The sequence below is a fragment of the Apostichopus japonicus genome, chromosome 10 (assembly GCF_037975245.1).
Source record: "Apostichopus japonicus isolate 1M-3 chromosome 10, ASM3797524v1, whole genome shotgun sequence".
Classification (NCBI taxonomy): Eukaryota; Metazoa; Echinodermata; class Holothuroidea; order Aspidochirotida; family Stichopodidae; genus Apostichopus; species Apostichopus japonicus.
This window is the reverse complement of record NC_092570.1, coordinates 4,523,293-4,545,718: the sequence shown is the minus strand read 5'-3', so window position 1 is coordinate 4,545,718 and position 22,426 is coordinate 4,523,293. Positions and strand designations below refer to the sequence as shown.

Sequence of the window (22,426 nt, the reverse complement as noted above, 5' to 3'; positions counted from 1 at the left end):
TTGAAAAACACACAAATGAACATTTATAGAAGAGGTGTCCACTCTGCACTAATCAGAAAGGAGAACTATGCCCAATCCCAGATGGAAATACTACCCACCCCTGCCTTTTGCCTTGCCTTGCCCTGCCTTGCCTCCCCTCCCTCCCCCCCCCCAACAACACAAGACTTCATGGCTACCCTTACTGATGTGTTAAACCAAATATGAGGAACTCTTCATGTTAAAAGTCTTAAAACTGAGGAAACACTGATTAGAATTTAAGGTAAAGTCAAAACAAACAATAACTGCTGGATAAACTTGTCCAAAGACAAACTTTTGAAAAGCAACATAAAAATGTCGTAGTAGCAGTCTACCTAGTTTTGCTCAATCGAACACTTTTACGTGAGCCGTAGCTCTCTGGAGGGGCTTTCCGTTTTTTTCGTTGGCTGTTTAGCCAAGAAACCTGACTAGCTTCTCTACATGGAAGAAAAAATCGGTGAGACACATGGAAAATGTGAGACAGGTCGAGAAAATGTTTGCAGACAAAGTTGACGAATTCAGAAAGAAAGGAACACAAATCTATGGAATATGTTAATCCCCCCACCCCACCAACCCCAATGCTCCACGGAGTGCCACCATACATTAAACACTAATTATACATGTTTCATACTGTAGAATACGTATAAGGATTCCTTACAGAAGGGGGTTCAAAAGCGACTGTCTTGACAAGATCACTTACTCAAACTCTCTCTCCGATCCTTGAGTTGATGAAGCGTCCTCCTCTCGGAATTTCTTGCTCGGTTCGCCCTCCTCTGGTTGGTCTTTGGCGACCCACTGCCCGTCAGCTGGGAGGACAGAAATGAAAAGAGGATTTTCTGTGATCATTTACTTTGAACTGCAACGTTGTGTAAAAGCTGGACATTGATAACAGAATAATTAAAACCATATGATTTTGTCCCTTCCAAAGACCTCCAAGCGCTTTGGCAGAGGCACCTCACCAATCTTTTCAGTAAAATGACCCCGCCACTCCACACCCCCAACACTGTCTTCTACTGGTCTTAACAAGAAATCAATCTGGCCGTCTCCTTGGCTTTTATTGTGGTTTATAGCCCTGTCTTATATCATTTTTTACTTTGCTGTTGTTCTGACTTTTAGGTTTTCTAAAGTTTGGTAATTTTATATTCCAGGTATTGGTTCTTTTGTACAGTGCTCTTGAGCATGTTTTATTTCATGATAACAGCACTTTAATATATGGTCTTTATATTTTAAAAAACAAAAAGAGAAAAATGCAAACTTTTGCTAATGGTCACTCTGTAACTATCAATTTGTTTGTGTCAAAGATTTAAAATGAAAATTCAATGAGACACATTTGAGATGAAATAAGCACATCGCTTTAATTTTACAAACTTATTATTTTTACGATAAAAATGTAGAAAACTTAAAATTATGTGAAAGAAAAGACAAAACGATGGCATAGAGCTTTGTTACAGATTTGCAAGAAAGAAAACAATAAAACTGTATTTGATAGAAATGAAACCCTATTGATCGTCCCACCTCCTTGCATGGCAAACTTTCTCTTGAGACCGCCCCTCTTCTTCCTGGTCTTGCGGCTATCCTTGGACGCCTCCGATATCGGCATGGACCTCTCGGACAAGGTATCACCCTGGAGCAGGCTGCTTCGGTAGGTCAAGAGAGGACTCCAAGCCTCGCCCTCGTTATCCAGCATGCTATCCGTGGACTTGTCCAGATACTGGAGGCTAAAGTATAAAACAAAGCAAGAAGCTTTCGAATGGTGTCTGCCATTTTGGTGGCGAAGGAATACTGTAAGCTAATCAACAACGGAAAGTTTGGAGACTTATATTAGAAATTTGGAATTACAAATTAGCAAATGGATTTTTGTCTGTAGAGAGGTTCTTAGCTTAAGTATCCTGCATTCAAATTTACTTCCCCATCAAGTCCAAACCCTTAATGATGCAACTTATTATTTATGTATTCAATTAAGTAATATGCATGATTTCGTAAACAAAAAACCTTTTAATATGGAGCAAACGGGTGAGGCAACATTAAACAAGAGCTCACCCTCTATGGATCTCTTTTGGTTGTAATTTAGGTCTATGAAAGGTTTTGGTATCCGATTTTAAGAAAAACAAACTTCTTCAAGGTGTGAACCAATCCGTTGCAACTCTCTGGATACAATAAACATTTACTATGAACGTGAAAAATAGAACATTTACTTACACAGTCTTTTTATCCAATTTAAGAAGCTTGCTACTAAATTCAGTCAATATTTCGAGGTAGCCCAGGTTTGGAGGAGGACCCCCAGGGTTGGCTGGGTCTTCAATAGGCGTTAAACTGAACTGGATACCTTCCCTGCGGGGGGGGGGGGAACAAAACACAAATACAAGTTGCAGTTAGGATATCATAGATGGACAAACAGAGATACATTGTCATTAGCTGGTTAAACAATAAACTTTAATTCATTACTGCTAACGAGTCTACGAGTATGCAATTGGAATATCATGTTTGTGATGCATTTTTCGTTGTGAAAATGATTCAATGCTGTTGGATCCTAGTCCCTAAAACATTAAAGAGACATTTGTCAAATTTGTTACCACTTTTAAGCCATCTTGCCAATTCTTATCCATAAATCTTTCATTACCTGTGAAGTGCTGCGACTGCATCTCTGGTTTTAAGCTGGTCGAGGCCAAAGGTCAAGGAGAACCTGCGTCCGAGTTCTTTGATGGCGTTTAGTTGAGCGGCTGTCCGGCTCTCGTCGAAACCTTCGTCATTTTTCATTTCTTTGTAAAGCTTGGGTGGATAGGGATGAAATAAAGTTAAAAAAAAAGATACCCAGGGGGTGAGGGGGGGTTTGAAATTCTCCTCCCCCTCCCTGATGTTGGGCTACAAATGTCCATTGGTTCCATTACAAACTGCATAACAACACTGTGTTACTAAAATGAACCTATTGATAACTAAAAGTTGATTTGTGTTTTTTTCTTCTTTTCAATCAAATTTTCAATCTCATTTTAGGATTGGTTGAACCTGCAGAATCATCACTAGAATTTGCTTCAAATTATGTTACCAAAGATGTGCAACCTCTTGACAGAGAGAGGAAGGTTCACCAATTAACCAGACATCTGGCACTTCAATACCAGAAGTGTCTTATCCTCGACAGATTTACATATAAGAATTGGGACTAACATCACTTTAACCATTTAGTGGTTAAATTAACAACCAACTGATCAAAGCAATTTGACCTATTGACCTCAGAATAACAGTTCCTTTATTCTACCAACTGAACTATCCAGCACCTTAGTTGACAAGAGATCCCTCTATAGCCATTTCATTGCTGTGTTGCAAATGCGGTGCACAAACAAAATCTCTTTTGATACGACCTAGAATGGAGCACGTATTTCAAGGAAATTCAGCTTCCCAATCAACACTAACGTTGTAAAGTTTGTCAAAATTAGGAATTCTTCGCATTGGAGTGAGGGCATTAATCACTTGAGTGAATCTAATTACAATATGGTTTATTGTAACTTTATTGACCAAACACGACTAGTGACTTTGTGAGAATATTTCTACTTACCTGGGTAAGACTGAGGCCTAATGTCCTGGCACAGCTGATCTTATTGATCTCTCTAGACTTGGCCAACGTGGTCTTAATAATGTCACCGTAGTCATTGTAAAACTGAACAGAAAGGATGGGGGAAAAATGGAGAGGAGAAAAGGTTAAATGGCCCTGCAGTTAGGGTTGAAACATTCATGGTTATAAATTCAACAAACCCCTTTGATCGGGTTACAGGGGGGAGTACAGTGTGTGAGCCAGATCTATGGTGAGGTCCACACTACCATTCTATCACTGCTGTCTGCACTCATATTCAAATCGCCCTCGTTAATCTGTAATTGAACTGGAGGCATTTTTGAAATCTGGTATCGATATTAACGCAAGTTTACTTTTTTTAGATTAGATTAGATCAATTTTATTAAACCATGAGGGTAATTGCATGCTCGTATAAAACAGGATATAAGATACAAACACAAATATGAAAACCTAAAACATACAGTATCAAACAATTGTAAGAATATGAAAACATAAGACATTTTAAAACATGCAGTAAAACAATATACAAAGCTCATGACAATGGCAAGAGAGTACAGTCGGAACAGAAGAAACAGCCTGACGAGATCTAACGTTGAAAGTCTTGATTATAAATTATAATTACACATATAATTACACTCCAATATTAATCATTACAGCCCTTGTAATACACTCTTTTCCATCCTCTGGACATTATATCCCTACGTCTTCTTGCCGGACAACCATCACTTTTTCGGTCAATAACTTTGGCAGACGTTTCAACTCAACAGTGAACATATGAGAGAATCAACCTCTGAGTCTTGGGAACACTCACAATGACATCTGTCCAGACGAGCTCTTACCAAAGCAAAACTTACGCAGGATGAAAACTGCAAACACTTTCCACACCCTCAAACACTAGTCAATCCTGTTTCCGTTTCTCTCCTGCTCCTAGAGTTACAATCCTCCCACAGCACCCTTCTTATAAATGCAATCCACAACCAGAATGCAAAATGCATTGTGGTTTCGATGATGTAACATGAGCAGTTTTCTTCATGCATCTGACGTAATGTTTAGTGAGGGTGTTTGACCCCTGGTGACCCCAAATGACCTTTGACCTCCACCAAAAACGATATGCTTCTTGTACACAATGTGGTACTTCTACACACCAAGTATGAAATTGGTCTGACCTTCACTTCTTGAGATATCGTGTTTACAAGCTGGACATCACAAACACAGTCACAAACACACTTACATACACACATACGCCATCATGAATGCATAGTTTACGATTATCAGCGAAACCAAAAACTGTCAAAACTGAAGCATATTACTGTGGTTCCTTATAGTAATATTGAAAGCAATAAAGAAATCATATGTTTTAGATTCTTATCAAAGAAAAATATCTGAAAGTTTTGAATGCATAAATTTGATCGATTACCTTCATGTAATGTTTGAAGATTCCGGAGGCGTTCTTCATCTCGATGATGTTGAAGACGATGAGTTTGCAGAAAGAAGCGAGGAGGTTCCTCCTCTTGTGGAGAATTTCAATCTTGTGAGAGTCATCTGCATCCTCTTCATCCTCTGATTATGATGAAAGGAAATAAGTGTTTAATTGAAGAAAAGAAAATAATTAATTTTTTTAAAAATTTTTAAATTTTATTGTATTTTATTAATTTTTTGTAAATTTTTATGCATTTATTTTATTTTATTAAATATAACCATGGGAGGAGGGAGTTTGTAGTTAAGATATATGTCGCCAAAATCTTAGGTTCCTTGCAAGAACAGGTCACATTTATTGGGAAACCAAACATAGTACCAAAATACCTGTAAAGTGATGACAGATACCAGAAAACCAGAATGCCAAAATGCATTGTGGTTTCGATGATGTAACATGAGCAGTTATTTCATGAATCTGACGAAATGTATAGTGAGGGTGTACATGTTTACAAGGGTTTCAAGATTTGACCTCTGATGACCCCTAATGACCTTTGCCCTCCACCAAGAACAGAAGGCAAATATGAGGTCTGCCCATGATTCCCTTCTTGAGATATCGTGTTTACAAGCTGGGCGTCACAAACGCTCTCACAAACGCACACACAAATGCATACACACACACATCATGAATGTAAAGGTTACGATTATCATCAAAACCAAAAGTTGGCAAGAAACAGCTAGGACTAGAGAAGATCTCGATTACAATAAATCAACACGAGGACGGTCAATTCATAGAGAAACCGGTTGAAACCGGTAGGTTTGGCGTTACCTTCGTCGTCATCTTCGATGAAGACGTGCTCCTGAATGAAATCTGCCAGCATCCCCTGGAGGTTCTCGCTCGGGTCCACAATCAGGCCGGCGAGAGGGGGTTTCTTGTTTAACTGGGGACTGAAGGCGACGAGCAGATCGCAGATGGTGGTGAAAGATTCCTCTCGGATGATGTTACTGCTGTCCAGGAGTAAGGTGGAGCAGGTCCTGATCAGCTCGCCCACAAAGTGATGCAGTTTGCCCATCTCGTTCTGTGGGAGGAAGAGTCATTGGGGAAAAGGAAAAAGAAAAAAAAATGTTTATTTCATTCCCTAGGACTGACTAATGGAATGAAAAGAAGGAAATTTCTAAAACATTTAAAGATAACTTCATCAAATTTGGTTTGTTGATACTTGCATTTTTTTTTAAATTAATCCTTAGTATATATATATATATATATATATATATATATATATATTTTTATATTCATATTAATTTTTAAGCTGTGTCCATTTTATTTTCATATTCATATTTTAAGGGTTTTGTCATTTTGTTGTCATTGTAAAGTGTCTTGAACATGCTTAAGCATGAAAAGAGGGCTATATAAATCTGGTAAATAATCATAATAATTGCCAATAAAGCATGCTTGTTTTCCTCATTTATTGTTTTTAATCATATCTGTTGAAACGAATAGTTGGAAAATCTAGTCGATTTTGTACCTTGTGAGACATAATAATCATTCTGGAATGAGATCCTACAAAATCTTGATTGCTTTTTTACCTGATCAGGTTCAGTCTCGTCTAGCCTTGTCAACATCCACATGTTTGCATAGTGACAGCAGGCTATGGCGTGGCCAAAGATAACGTCCGGCAGCACCCCTCTCTCTCCTGTCCTCTTGACCAAAGCAAATAATAACCCCCAGATCTCCCAGGCGGTCATGTCGTGGCAGCTGAAAGGAATTAAATCAAGACCTGAATGGTTCGTAAATTATTAAAGACTCGACTCTTTATCTCGGGCCTACCTCTCCTCCTGCATCCCAAGAGGAGGAAATAATGACAAAGCCATTTACAGTGATCTGAAATCCGGATCATTTAAAAATAATAAAGACACACATCTTTCTCTTTTCTACCACCCTCCTCCTCCTCCCTCCCCCTCTCGTTTCCCGTCCACCCATAAAGACTCCCCAAAAAATACAGGATTTTTACTTAAGTTAGAGACAGTGATTACAGATCAAAACTAAGCGAACTAGTTAGAGACAGTGATTACAGATCAAAACTAAGCCAACTAATTAGAGATAGTGATTACAGATCAAAACTAAGCGAATTATAATTACTTAACAAGGGGCATTGCCAATGGATATTAATCCCTTGCATGTAGCATTCAATATGTACCAACCCAACCAGCTGTATCATCTTTCTCCACCCGTAGATAAGGTGACTTTATGTTCTATTACTACTGCTTTCATTGAGGACCAATTGATGAATATTCACTTATCAATATAGAAGTTCCACCATCCACTCCGCACCTGATGTTTTTCATTGTCAAAACACTCACCTGTAAAATGCTACAATCCTCTTCATGCTTGACGATAGGGCGTAGACTTCTTCTTCCGTTGGGTTCCCACTCTAACAAAACAATAATGAAAGACATCAAATCAAATGTGATTCTAAAAACAAATGTTTGGGGGAGTTTGAATGGTTTAGTCCAGCGAGGATCTTTTTTCAAACAATGTTTATTCACAAAATATATTTCTCTTGGTTAAACCAATTTTTACCTTGCAAAAATATTTCTTTTTTTTTACAGCCCCTCCACTCAAGTATATGTAACATATGCTAGGCAAAGTGTTTTAGATAGTCCAGGCAGAATGTTGGTGCATACCAAACGTCTGTTGTAACATTTGTGGAAGTATGCAACACATTTTGTGCTCAGGGTTATCTGCATGATTGAGGAGTTTACAATACGGCCACAAACAGCTACTTGGAACATCTTTCCTATGTTTGGTTAACATCAACAAAATTTTGATTCAAAGGAATTGCAACAAAGACATGACAGTAGAAGATAAGTTATGAAACGTATTTCACTTTGGAAACATTTAAGAAACATTCAGCATTCAAGAAAGAAGCATTCCTCACATGTTGGAAGAACGCGCAGCTCCTTTTGAGTTTCTCACAGAGGTTGTCGATGAGTGTATTCCGGGCCACTTCTGTTCTCGGTGTGGTACTGTATTGGTTCCCCATCAGACACTCGTAGGTCTTTGCACAAGCATCCAATACCTGGGGGGGGGGGGGGAGAGTTGATAGTCAATGTCACATAAATGGTAGTGAAGTAAAGTGAAGGCAACATCTTCTATGTACAACATATGTCACAGATTTGCTAGACAATTTTGGTTGTTTTAAATGATGTAACGTACAAGGTGATGAAGAGGGTAGGTGAGGGAGAAGGTAGGTGGGGAGAGGGTAGGTGATGAACGGGGAAAGGTGAGGGAGAAGGTACGTGGGGGAGAGGGTAGGTGAGGGAGATGGTGGGTAGGGGTGGGTAGGTGGGGTAGAGGGTAGGTAGAGAGTAGATGAGGTAGAGGATGGGTGAGGGAGATTAGGTATGTCGGGGAGAGGGTAGGTGGGGGAGAGGGAAGGTGAGGGAGAGGGTACGTGTGGAAGAGGGTACGTGCGAGAGAGGGTAGGTGAGGGAGAGGATAGGTGGGGTGGGGTAGAGGGTAGGTGAGAGAGAGGGTGGGTGAGGGAGAGGGTAGGTGAGGGAGAGGGTAGGTGGGAGAGAGAGTAGGTGATGGGGAGGGGCTTCTTATGAAGGAACAATTTATCTTTCAAAGAAATTACTTTTACATTTTCTGGTGTGAGAGAAAGTATAAAGTAATTCCTCTACGAGGTAAGGCGTTCCTTGCGTTACTAAGCTGAAAAGGAAAGGGGAGCAGTTTATGAATCGAGTTTGAAAACTACCACCCTAAGCCACTGCCCATATATTTTAAAGCCTCCTTACCTCTGTTTCTGTGTGTTTCTCCACAATATCCCTCATCTGTAGCAGGAGTGCGTCGAGATGTTTCTCCAATCGGCTGGTGGTGTAGACCTCCACGTGGAAATGCTGTGGAATCTCCAGGAGGTTGGCAACTTTCTCGTAATCTGTATTATACTGAAATCGAACATAATTCAAAGGTTTGATATCCTAACAAAAAAATTAGTACAAAATGAAAACTCTTTTAGGAAGCTACCAGGTATGGCCATCCAGTAGGGCCAGATTAATAATAATAATAAAAAATAATAATAGGAATTTATAAAGCGCAAAATGCAAAAAAAAGTGCAGATTAGTGGATTTTTGACCAACTTCAGCAGCTGGTTTTATTTTTTCAAACCATATTCTACTTCCCAACAGACTGGAGAACTTTAGAGTATTGTGTCTATTTTATCAAGTCTACATGATAATAATCTTTTCCCTAAAAAGATAAAAATTAGTTGCTGGGCCTTAACAGTCCACAAATGAATATAACCTCAGTCATAAAAATGATTTCATGATAAGGCACCTAAGTTTGGTGAATTGCTATCAACAAATGGCACAATATAAAAGAAAGTGTTTATGCTTGTTTCTTTTGAAAAATAACAAATAGTTATCAAGGTTTCAAACCCAATCTGCTGTGACATTATCAGATAGAAAACTAGCGATTTAAATTTTTTACTTGAGGTTAGTTCAGATTGACGAGAGAAGTTTATACTGTTAAATACGGCAGATGCTGTTAACTGACAAAAGCAAACCCAAGGGATGCATTAATCGGGGTACATCCCTGATTAATATATCGATGATACATATCAAATTATCGAGGAGTTTGAACTGATTTCAAAGCTAGGATTTGTTTGGCAGTTCCAACAACTCTCTTCCAGTTCCACCGTTGTCTCAAAGAGCACTCTTACCTTGCTCAATAGCTCTGGAATCTTAACCACGAAATGTTCGGTCAACCTGACCCGGTCATCGACCACTTGTTTTTTCTCTTTACTGGTCAGCAACTGAAAATAGATACCATCAAATATATAGTCTTATCAAAAACCTACACAGTGCAAGAGAGACATAACTGGAATTGATCTACCAAGTGTGACAGAAAATTTGAGAGGGTTAATCCTGGGGCAGGCTAATGTCACAACCATAGGGAGTACCGGAGTACACCATAACTTTAAAAAACAATCAATAGTTGGTCAAAGGCGTATCCATCTACAATCTAACTTACTGTTTGAAATGTTTGACTGCGAAAACCTCATGAACTTTGACCTTTGGTCTTCTCATTAATGTGCACAAGCTTCTGTCCCACCACTCAAATGAAAATTGCTCCCCAATACCATCAAAATTTTGGTGAGAGCCCAAGGGACGGAAGATAAACCTTTGAAACACAGAAGGATTTTCTAGAGGGAAAGGAAAATACATAAACTAGAGCCGATTTGAGTTTCAATTTGAAAGGTTTGTGTAGCCCTACCCTCTTGCTGTGACCTCTACCGACCGGAGGGTGACCTTTGGCCGCTTGTCTGACCGCGCTGACCATAATCTCTATCAAGGCAGTCTCCTGACGGTCATCGAGTGCTGCAGAAGAGGAATTCACATCAGCAATATAAAATTAGATTAAAGCCCCACTAAGCATAACATCATAAACACGAACTAACTGATCCTTCACTCTACAAATGTTTTTGCATTTGATTAATGGTTTCATCTCGATCAAAACACTAGCAAAACAACAGGACACCTTTGTTTTGGCTTGAGGTTTTCGTTTATGGGTCTCTATGAATAGGCCAAAATGATGGCAAAAAGAGTACATCATTGTGATTGCTTATACTGTCGAGACTGAATACACAATGGTGGCTTTAAAGCATATATGCATTCAAATTATCAATCTTACTAGCAAAGCTGATGGAGATATATCTCTAGCTTCAGATTCCCTCAAATGAATTTCTAAACAAATTTTAACAAGTGTTTTATGCCATTCTGATTCATCAGCAACAATATATATTGCTTCAAATCTTCAAGACCTCATTAATAAATGATGTTGCACAGGCAGACCTGAAAGTGACAAGTGATGAAGTGGGTCCAAAGGGAAGTCAAAAATATGTCCGCCTTTTCTACTTTCTTTTCATGCCTCACTCTTCGTTTCATTTCTGGCGTGTTTGGTTTTAGTGTTTCAATCGGCAGCGGTACTATCTGTCGGCAGTGATTGATTGATTAGAATCGATTGATCTTACCCTCTTCTCCTCTGCCCGGTTCCTCCAGCAGTAACTCGGTCATACAGTCCCAGTCCTTGACCATGTCGTTGACGTCCCACAGAGCATCCACCAAATAGGCGGCGTGTTCATGTAACTGAAGAGAAACCACAAATTTATCAAATCAAATCGGAGAGTGATTACAAAACAAATAAAACAAACAAACAAACAAATGAATGAAGAAATAGATTAGTAGATAAAAATCAAATGAGAAAAAAGAAGAAGAAATATTGCTGTGCCTGCATCATCATGAAATCGCAATGGTTTGGATGTTTTTGGGGAACAACGTCACAAGAGAGGAGTCTTACATAACATTGTTCATAGTCTGGACAAAAGTGGAATTATTTCATCACAAACCATTCTATCTCTCTTCAAAAATACTGGGAGTTAGGGTCAGATTCTAAAGCTAGTTTCTCACAAACTGTTAATGCAGTAAGCATAAGCTTTAGTACTAATTTCTTTTCAGAATTTGTTGGGCTCCATCCAAGTGTCACCATCAGGTTAAATTCAGAGTGGTTAATGCTGATCGAACGCCAAACAAATGAAAACACACCCACCCGTAACACATAACAGGAAGGACTTTTTTATAAGGGTTAAAAAAATTGTCAAAAATAAATAAATAATGTATTTCAAGTTTTCTACTCAAAACTGAACGGATCTTTTTCTGGTATTACCTCGCTCTCGATGAAGAATTGGACTAAATCTCGGATGAGAGGCGAGTTTAGACTCCTCCTTTTGGTCCTCTTTATCTTGTCGGCCTCCGTCTCTTCCCTCTTGAAGAGCCGCTCGTTTAAGAAGTCCCCAGCGGCCTGGGCCACGGCCCGACTTGACGCGTAGACCAGCTGGTAGACGTTCTCGCAGTCTTCTGCCGTCAGGATGTCTTCGTTGAACCTGAAGATACGACAGAGATGCAAAGAAAAAGGCGTTGGGTATATGATTTTAAAAATACAGAAATAATCAAAGAGTGTTATTTCATAGAGGATCGTTTTTAATAAAATGAAAGGAAACAGGGAAATGTGAGCAAATTGCTAGGATTATTATTACTGCCAGTGGTGTATATCAGTGAGTAGATTAGGGGTACAAAAATGACAAAATAATAAAAGGGGTGTTATTCACAAAGGATTCTAAGGGAAGCAAAGTGGAGTTTGAAACAAAATCTTACAAAATATTTTAATACCAGTGGTATGAATTTAATGAGTCAGGGAAATTATATAGATAGATATTTTAGAATATGTAGGGGTACGAAAATGACAAAATAATAAAAGGGGTGTTATTCACAAAGGATTCTAAGGGAAGCAAAGTGGAGTTTGAAACAAAATCTTACAAAATATTTTAATACCAGTGGTATGAATTTAATGAGTCAGGGAAATTATATAGATAGATATTTTAGAATATGTTCAAACATAAATCTCTTACATTCATCAACAGATGGATGACCTTTTGCTGTCAAACAATTCTAATAAATCTTATAAAATTTACCAACCTAAGCCTCAGATAACCTTAACTGTGTTTGTTTTTTCCTTTTTCCTCCCCTTACATAAGCAACTTCTGTTTTTTGAACAGACAAAGATTACTTTTGCCAAAAAATCCACCAACAAGGTGCATTAGGGTTAGGGTTACTGTAACAATTGCCAAAATTTCATCAAACTACTTTCTGTTTTGGTACCAAAGAAAGGACTTCTATAGTGTTATTAACTTTGACTAATATTACCCAACAGATAATATTTTCCTGCTTGTGAACAATTTCCACAATTGTTTTGCCCTTCCTATTCTCAGATGATCCCTAATGCAGCTTCAATAATCAATGGTTTTGTTATTACAAAATCTCTTTCCATTGTATCTTTATCCAGAGGAGGGCGATATCTTACTTGAGGACCAGGGTGCAAACTTTGATGGCTCTGACGGCCACATCCGTCTCTTTATCCAGGGTCATGGAGACAATACGGTCCTTAAACCTGTTGGTGAAGAGCTCTAGTTTGGCTACCAGCTCAGGGGTGCAGTACAACCCCTCCAAGTCCTCCAGACACTTCAAACGTACCTCACCCATCTGAGAGAAACGGTGAAACAGTGGGCAAAGAAAAACTGGATTAAAAGAATCAGAGTTTGACAACTTTTCAAGGACAATAAAATAGCAACATCTTGAAGTTTTCATATTTCAAAACCCATTTTGTTTTTCAATATTTTTCACAGCATTAAACGATGACCAATTAAAGACAATCATACAAAAATTTGGGGAAAATTAATTTGAGAAGTATGAGAGAGGGATTGCAGGGAAAAAAAATTCGAATGAGAAAAATTCTGTTCAGTGATATTTTGAAATGTGTTATGTTATTAGGCCAATAGTATAGTGAATGTCCTTCCTTAATGCTAATAATATTATAGTTTATTTAGGGAAATTGTGGGAAAAGGAGAATGCTAAAAGCAAAATCAAATAATTTTCAAAATTCCACTAATTAAGCATATAATGACTAGGCATAACACTTCCCCAATAGCAAAGTTTATCTCATTAATGCAAAGGGATTCAGCTATGATAGTAATAATAATATTTTATATTTATATAGCGCATAATCAGAAAAGCTGCTCAAAGCGCTTTACAAATGTAAAACTAAAAAAAAAAAATAGTAACAAAAACCTAAATATTAAATATATAGAACCAATAAAGCATAAAATGTAAAAGCCTAAAGCAACAATATAAAAAACACCCGTACTAAACGATCATAAAAAAAATTAAACAAAAAATTAAAAAGCTCTAAACGCACATAGTCCAAAACAAATTCAGAATTATGTATATAGTAAAATAGTTTAAAAAAAATACACAAAAGACTAGATCATAGTCAAAGTTTAAATATAAATATATAGTAGGGCTGGCAACGTACAGAGAATTGCATCAATGTCGGCTTACTTTGTCATGAAGAGTCCATCCAACGTACTTCAAGTAGCTGTCGCTGAGGAACATTTCGCTGTAGTTTTTCATCCAGAGACCGATCTCTCCCATGCAGATTGCTCGGATCTCTGGCTGAGTATCTCTAAATCACGATGAAAATTGAGATCGAGATAAAAACAAAGGATGGCGTATATTAAACAGCAACAGCAGCAGCAGTGAGATGAAGTTTTGGGAATATTTTTACCTTGAAAATTTTGTAAAGAAAGGGTGTTACAAGAGACCTGTCCTTAACTATGGATCACTAAAAGATATGATAGGATAAAAGCTTAGGTGATCATTTGGATAGAGAGGAGATCGTAAACTGAACTGCCTAACAACTGGAATTGGTTCACAGCAACAACCAATTTTAGATGGTTTGGTAACCTGTAAAAGAAATGTGATGTCGGGAGACATTTTGTCATAAACTATGCCAGGAGTACTTACAGATTCATGTCTAAGATACCAACTCTAAGATACGGTGTGGAATTGTCAAATTTTGTCCTACCACTCACAATTTCAGAGAGCATGAACCACATTCATAAACAGTTGATGGACGTGCAATAGTATAGCGAGAAGAGGCGAATGACTTACGTAAACTGTCCTTAACGTAACATCATAAACGAAATATCGGTCGTTTATCTCTCTTTCGATCTGTTTACACATACATAGAAGAGTCAAAACACTGCTCTTACTCACCTGTATCTGTGAACGAAGATACCTCTGAAGATGTTATTCATCATCTGTTGTACTTCCTCTGTATTCTCCAGGATCTCCTGCCTCTTGGCCAGCAGCATCTCTATCCTTTCGCTGGCTCTCTTGGAGGTCTGTTTCGCTCTCTCTGCGTCGTGCTGGCGCTGAGTGTTGTCCAAGTTCACGCTAAGGTTCAGAGCTACGTTGACCAGAGCGGTCATCAGCTTCATTGCTGCAGGGACGACCGAAGAAAGACCATCATTCATCCAGAATACGATCGGTCAAAATTTCACAAATGTCACTAAAAAGTGTCCATTTTGATGACAAAACTTGTAGAGGTTATTGGTTTTAACCCAGTTCCAATCTCAATTGATACTCGGAAGGTTTGATAAAATAGAATCGGAGCAAAATGCTGCTTTTGAGAAGTAAATATATTTTAGTAGATATTAATACTACTGCAAGTTTCTGGTTGACGAGAAAAAAATATTGGTATCGCTGCAAGGAACTGTACTAGTTTACCCTGAGGCCTTCTGGTGGGAGGTGATTTATGGCCATGTGAGTAAAGAAATTAATCTTAAACAGTTGAAGAACACACCGTACAGACTATACTACATTTGCTTAAGGTTGAATGAAGCTATCAAATTTATTTCTAGACTTTCTCAATGGCTCTGGTATTTCCAAATATATATTTTCTATCTCTTAGGCAGAGATATCACTTGACGTAACCCTCTTAGAACTTTTGATGGCCTTAGAACATCTGCCAAAGCGTATTTCTCTGCCAAAAGAAGGAAATTTATTGCAGACGGAGATAATTGTTGTTGTGTACTGACCTGCAAGTGTGCTGGTATGTCTAAAAGCCCTGACCTGGGAATCGCTGAGTCCCGTCAACATTGAGATGAGGTTGTCGACCATGAACTGATCGTACAGGATGCTGTACTGGCATTGCCTCACGAGGAGAGTCACAAACTCGCAGAAATTTGAACGGAATTTCTTGTAGATGGGACCAGCCATGATGAGAGGATAGTCTCCACTCTCCTGAAGAAGAAGAGAATGGACGCAATGGATGAATTTAGACGAGACACTTCAAATTGTTTTCAAGACGATACAAATTGGTCACAGAAAACGCTTATCGAAACTGTCTTGATGGTGACGGATCTACTGGAAATTGGTCTAGAACTCAATGTAAACAGAATCTATTTAATTTTTTTTTATAAATCTATTGTCACCTATCCAGGATCATTGCCCCTTTCTGTTTATTAACAGGAAGAGCCAACTTAATCAGTTTTTGAAAATCTTTCGTGCAATTTAAGCAACTCCATGTATATTACATTACTTGTAAATCTTGGAACTTCTTATCCGTTTAAAAATAAATCATCGGCAAACGAGCAGACTCACCAAAATCCCACTTTGAAAAATGCAGAATTGTCAGACTAAGCTGTACTAGTCTAGTATTAATATAAATAATAAAAAAGTTTGTAGATTTCAGATCTCTGTATTCAACGTGATAACTCATGTGCCCAATTGCATGAAGAGGACAAACTGGTTAGAATGGAATAGACCACTAAAAGCCGCTGTAATTAACCTATGGGGAAACATTGCTTTGCTAGATCAGCTCCACAGCTCTGGAACAGTCTCCCCTTACATCTGAAAACAATCCAGCATGTGTCAACTTTCCTGAGGAACTCAAGACGTTCTTATTCATGAATGCGTATCCATTTGTTTGATAACTGTTGTGTTCATTTTGGGTACTTTGCTCCTGCAGCGCTTCTGAGCAGTTTTTTTTTTTAACTCTATAAAAGCGCTTTACAATTCTTATATTATTATTTACTCTGTGGCCAAATCTAGAAGGGAGGGTCCTAGCTTGATCAAGTGCTAGAGAAAACACAGAAAGGATTGCTTTAATGTCCTTCTGGTTACCAGCAAACAGGCTATGTTTTTTAGTTTTAAATCTTTTTGTAATTTTTAATTGTTTCTCGTTTCAGACCTCATCAAATTCCTCTGTCATCTTCCTGATGATGTCGCTATGTTCCATCTGCGAGTACATCTCCAAGGTAACGGTGCCCTTACATCCCGAGCTATGGATGATGAAGTTAACCAGGTTGATGAGGGCTTCTTCCCGATTCGCCTTGTAGGACTCGATCCAATCGTCAACGACACTCTGGAGACGATAGCGAGAAATGGGGAACATTAATAGATCGCAGAAGATATTAGAGTAACGTACGTTTGTCAAAATAGGGCAGGCATCGTCAGAAACAGAGAGAAAATGACTGCCCAACTCACAGAGATAATTTCGGGAATAGGTGCATTAATTTATAAGGAAAAGCAAAAAAAGTTTTCAAAAAGTAGCATTACAAGTAATAGAACTCAATGGATAAATATTTCCACCTCAAATTTTCGTATCTATATTAGACATTGGAAAAAGGGACCTTAACAATTTGATTATTTCATATTCTTTGACGAGTTGTATGAAGATTGTTAATGCACAGTGCTTACAAAAACCAGACCCAACCGGGTACAAGGATAAGGAGAGATTCCAGGTTATTAAAAAAAATATTTTGCAATGTGACTGTCCAAAATGAGATACCAAGCTATTATGGTCGGTTGTGACCAGGGGAAGGGTGGGTTCTCCCACTCCCCAAAAACAAAATGATCGGGAAACAATGTTTTCGTTGGACTCTGAGAGTAATTTTTTCCCCTGTCACACAGTGGTTGTTTCCTTAGTTTTGGTTAATGAGTGTGTGCAATCAACTACAACTAAACCAGTCAATGCTGCAATCAAAACTGCCAATATGCAATCAACTGCAATCAAATCGGTCACATGTGCAATCAACTGCAATCAAATCAGTCAAATGTGCAACCAAATCGGTCAATGTTGCAATCAAATCTGCCAATGTGCAATTAATTGCAATTAGATCAGCCAATTTGCAATCAAATCAGCCAATAATATGCTATCAACTGCAATTAAATCAGTCAATGTAAAATCAAATCAGCCAATATACAATCAAATCAGTTAAGTGTGCAATTAAATCTGGCATCTGATCAACCAATATGCAATCAATCGCAAACAAATCAGTCACAGTATAGTTAAAATATTGGTTGATTTTAGGCCTTAGAAAGTTATAGGTTATGAATAGCCTCAAGAAGTCACAACGTGGGTCATCAGACAAAAAGTCTGCGAAGCAAAGCTGTGATGGGCATGACAATGTTTTGCATTACTGGTAAGACCTATATGCAAAACAATCAACATTAGGAGGTTTTTTTATCTTAATCGAGGGTATTGTACGTCAGATAAACTATGACACCCAACTTCAAGTGTTCCAACATAAAACAAAGATACTTTCTCATCTTGATGAATTTTCTGATATTTAAAATCGGATTAAGGAAGATTGCAAACTTACCTGAACAGATACTCGACCGAGACGAATGATCTCAAACAAGGTCACCGGTTCCTGAGCCAATTCATGCTCGAGTTCCTTGTTCTTTCTCCTCCTACCTCGTTTAGCAGGCTGAGGAAACAGGAAGATGAAGAAGTAAAAGAGAAGTGGAAAAAAAAACACCAAAGTTATTTTTTGCTCAAATTGTTAATTTAGCCCAAAATGAGGAACTCAGAGGTAAGGGGTAATAAAGACTAGAGCACCAATGGTGCAGAAGCTCATACCTTTTCGAGCTGAAAAATGTAGGGCCCACAAAACCAATTTTGGGCCCATGAGGGATACCCCCCCCCCTCCGTTAGCAGAATCCTGGCCACACCACTGGCTATAATTCCTATTTTCCCCTTTAAATCCTATTTTACCCACTCTCTCAAACAATACCACTGACCTACCCTATTAAACTTTCTCCCCCTCTACCTTAGCAGACATAACAAGCACTCCCTACAAGACATAACTTCACAAGCTGCCTACATACCTCAGGCTCAAAGACTTCTAAGAATCGGCAAGTGCTGATTGGCTATAGGGCTCTCATGCTTACAGTTCAACAGTTAATAACAACTCCCAGTCCTGCTTTAATTCCACTAACAGCCTCTGCAGAGCTTAACCACAAATGTAAACAAACACTGCAGAAACTGGGAGACAAATTAAAGGAGCTTTGGCAAAAAGTGAAGGCTCAGATTTTTTTAAACAATGGGGATTAATTGTAATTAATTAACTTTTGACCAAAAATTTTTAGGCATCACCTTATTCATACACAATCCAACAATCATCAGTTCAACTTTGAATATGATCCATCAAAATCTTGAGGAGATTGAGATATTTGAAAATATTACAAAGAATGACCCCCGATGACCCCCTAAATGACCTTTGACCTCAATTTTCCGAACACCCCTCGTAACTCTCATCCCGAGGAACATTGTGACTAAGTTTCATTATAATTGGCCATACACTGTACAAACAGGAGCAATTTGAAAATATAGGGCCGCGGCCCGGGCCACAAAAGACCCCTAGTTGATCTTTGATCTCAAATTCATGAACACCCTGAAGGTAAAACTACCATAGTACTATCGTGACAAACCCTCAACATTGTACCATGGAATCTGTAGGAGAAGAAGCATTTTGCGTATTTCCACAAAATGGCCCATTACGGCCCACAGGTGACCTTTGACCCCAAATTTTGGACCATCTCTGATGGCCCTATACCCAATGGTCCTTGTGTCCAAGTTTCATGAAATTCCATCAAACACTGTGCGAGTGGGAGCAGTTTTACCAATTGTTGACGGATAGAGTGATAGAGTGATAGAATGATAGAGTGATAGACGCTGCACTGTAACAATAGCTCACACCAGCATGCTGGTATGAGCTAACAAAATGAGATACCTGAACGACACAACTGTGTATGCAAATTGTTAATTTAGCCCAAAACGAAGTACTCAGACAAATAAGGGATATAAAAAAAGGCAAAAATAATATACCTGAATAACACTGCTGTCTGTGCTTGCCAGACGCTTACGACTCGCTGCATCCACGTTTGGGTCTTCCTCGGTTTGCTCGGCTCTAAGGCATTGAAGAAATCAAACAATGACGATAATAATTGGTGCAGGTAAATTCGAATAAAAAGAAAAGAGAAAGAAGCATGTATCATCCCTCAGACACTGTCTACTAATAAATTCCTTTTAGGTTCTACACCTTGGATGGATGTTCTAAAGTCTTCAAGTTCACAATTGATAGGATTACTTGCACAGGGTTACTGTCTTATCATTCAAGAAACAAATGCCCATAGAGAAAAGACAAAAAACGAAAGACTGCACTGGCATTAGATTCCAATTGTAAATCTAAAAAGGAGTATAACTCAGACTGTCTGTTTTACAATCAGTAGCTCTGTAACCAGTCATTACAGTAAAGAATTGACTCCGGGTTTACATATTGTTACATACAGTACAAAGACAATTTCAAACTGTCACCGGGGAGAAGAGAGAGAATAAAAATTGCCTTTGGTTCTTGTTACTTCCATGCAGATTCTACAAGGGTTCATAGCAACAGGTTTATTTAAATTCAAAATGCTGGGTTCTGGTCACCTGGGTTGATTATTTTTATTTGCCTTATTTAAATATATATTATTTGTTGCTGTTATTTTCAGCTTAGCTATAAACAGATATTAGGCATTACTTGCACAAAATACACAAGTCTCGTTACCATCCAAATATGTCACTTTATATAAATTAAGAAAGACACATGAGTAACCAACATTTGCATGTATCACTCATCATTTAAGAGAAATCTCTGAGTTTAAACTTATTTCCACAATTTTTGGTCTTGTTTTGTAGTGTCTGTCATTTGCATAAAGGACTTAAGCGTTATTTGGATAGATGTGCTATTTAACATGAGATGGGTCAAGAAAGATGACTTGGAAATGCATGTCTTATTATTATTATTTATTATATGGGTCTACACCAAAACTAAGAAAGCAAGAATTACTTACTGCATGTTGGCAATGTTTTGGTCCTTAAATTGTCTCTCACAATCAATACTTTACACTGGTTTAGGTACCTGGGAGAAAAAAAATTCAGCAACAATTCAATACATGGTTAACAAATAGAAGACAAAAAATTCAGCAGATGTAACATATGAAACTTTCATATCATTCAGTTTAGACTGATGGCGCATTTAAAAATCTCCACCAAATTTGAAGAAAGTAATGTAACAAGAACATCCTGATAGTCATGTAAACCTTGTAATATTGGGGTTCAAAAGTGGAATTTGGAAAGGTTGGAAAATCATGCAAATTTGGGGTATGTTCATAAAAACAGATGTTAATTAATGAACTGGCTATCATTTTACTCAAGTTTTGTCAATTTATAAGAGAAAAAGAGACGCAAAGCTAACCATTATCATTGGTCTATGTGATAGAGGTAACTGTCATGAACTTCTTCGCCAAACAGCTACAAAAAAAATCCTATACCCCTTGAGAGATATCACAGATCTAGTGTTCCTTAAAAACACAAGTTTGAAGACTTGATCAAGTCTAAACATGACAATCTTTGAACCACATATGCTTCAGATTTTTATGTTTTTACTTTATTACAATGTTTAATTTCTGTAATGGAGTTTTGCCAAATGCTGATTCCAGTGGCATGAGGACATCTCAGATTTACAAATTGGAAACGACTTTCAAGACCAGGATATCTACCAAACGTAACAAAATATTTCTCAGCTGTTTGGTAGAGTTCTTCTTCACAAAGAATTCTGTCATATAAGCACCAGATGATGGCTGGGTTTTGTGTCCCCTTGAAGTATCAACCAGAATAAGCTGTTTTAAGAACATTGTCTTCATGAAGTTACCACCAGAGCTAGCCTTTACATTAAAATTAATATAGGATGAGATTTATACCACATACATAACAGACAAGGAAATTTTGTTCATGACAACAATGCATTGTTCAACCATTAAATTGGCTGTGACTATGGGTGGAGATTTCTGGTTATCTGCTTGCAAACACACACACAAACTTTAATTTTTGTTTTAAATGTGGGAAATATCCATTCAACCAATTCTCCCTAATTTTGCACAACTGAGGTTATTACTTGTAATATTACTGGGTGATTTTCTGAAGATAACTAAGACTGAGTTTTTGTCAAGTTAATGGTACAATTTAGCAACTGTTAGCATATCCTATTCATTTTGCAATGGTGACTGTCACAAAATTGCCAGGATGACATTTTGAAAGTACCTGCTTTAGTCTAGCTTAATGCTGTTTTACAATTACACTACCTTTGAAGAATTTTGTTTTAGTTGGTGAAAGCATATGACCCCATATTTTAATGTTAGTCCTATCTAACCAAATGTGTAATTATGCTAAGTTCAGCTAAGTTCAATTTACTAGCCCAGGCCTATTCTTAGGCCAACTCTGAACCATCCCTGGTTTACCTAACATTGCCTAATGCTACAGTGCAAGTTACTATCGCCACGATTGTGTACTACGCCTAGGCTAGGAAAAGCTACGATAGGTAACAACACGAATAGTCAAGCCTAGGCTGTACACAGGCCCCGGCGATAAGTACGATACTGTGCACTTAGATTCTGAAGAAATGTCAGGTATATTCGCCTAGGACAAGTTTATAGCAAACTCTTTGATGGAAACGAACAACGAAAACAGGGAATGGAAAACTGCTCATTCTTATGTGGCAGTTATACTTACCAGTTCAGAAGGAAACCATGAAAATTTGAGAAAAACAATTTTCGCGGGAATGTTTAGAACTACCAAAATTTCCGACTTTAGCGTGCCTAAAAACTGTATTAGCGCCCTCGATAATTCTTTTTGTTTGTTTGTGCTGT

General features: G+C 38.0%; 1 protein-coding gene across 4 annotated transcripts in view; it reads right to left on the bottom strand.

The window, feature by feature from the left end:
• LOC139975319 (cohesin subunit SA-1-like) overlaps positions 1-22,426 on the bottom strand; it is a 26,643-nt gene extending 4,217 nt beyond the window's left edge. For 2 of the 4 annotated variants that reach the window (XM_071983157.1, XM_071983159.1), the window contains exons 1-25: positions 22,290-22,426; positions 20,573-20,640; positions 19,566-19,647; positions 18,058-18,165; positions 16,644-16,817; positions 15,490-15,694; positions 14,666-14,891; positions 13,949-14,072; positions 12,915-13,093; positions 11,721-11,937; positions 11,029-11,143; positions 10,272-10,375; positions 9,718-9,810; positions 8,795-8,944; positions 7,933-8,073; positions 7,355-7,425; positions 6,581-6,749; positions 5,823-6,072; positions 4,998-5,140; positions 3,566-3,667; positions 2,636-2,784; positions 2,215-2,346; positions 1,531-1,733; positions 716-821; positions 351-452 (exon numbers count right to left, since the gene is read on the bottom strand). In XM_071983157.1, coding sequence (XP_071839258.1) covers positions 351-452; positions 716-821; positions 1,531-1,733; positions 2,215-2,346; positions 2,636-2,784; positions 3,566-3,667; positions 4,998-5,140; positions 5,823-6,072; positions 6,581-6,749; positions 7,355-7,425; positions 7,933-8,073; positions 8,795-8,944; positions 9,718-9,810; positions 10,272-10,375; positions 11,029-11,143; positions 11,721-11,937; positions 12,915-13,093; positions 13,949-14,072; positions 14,666-14,891; positions 15,490-15,694; positions 16,644-16,817; positions 18,058-18,165; positions 19,566-19,647; positions 20,573-20,577 — 3,350 coding nt within the window. In that variant the 5' untranslated portion in view covers positions 20,578-20,640; positions 22,290-22,426. The remainder of the gene's footprint in view (positions 1-350; positions 453-715; positions 822-1,530; positions 1,734-2,214; positions 2,347-2,635; positions 2,785-3,565; positions 3,668-4,997; positions 5,141-5,822; positions 6,073-6,580; positions 6,750-7,354; positions 7,426-7,932; positions 8,074-8,794; positions 8,945-9,717; positions 9,811-10,271; positions 10,376-11,028; positions 11,144-11,720; positions 11,938-12,914; positions 13,094-13,948; positions 14,073-14,665; positions 14,892-15,489; positions 15,695-16,643; positions 16,818-18,057; positions 18,166-19,565; positions 19,648-20,572; positions 20,641-22,289) is intronic. The other 2 variants (XM_071983158.1, XM_071983160.1) reach the window with 2 other exon arrangements.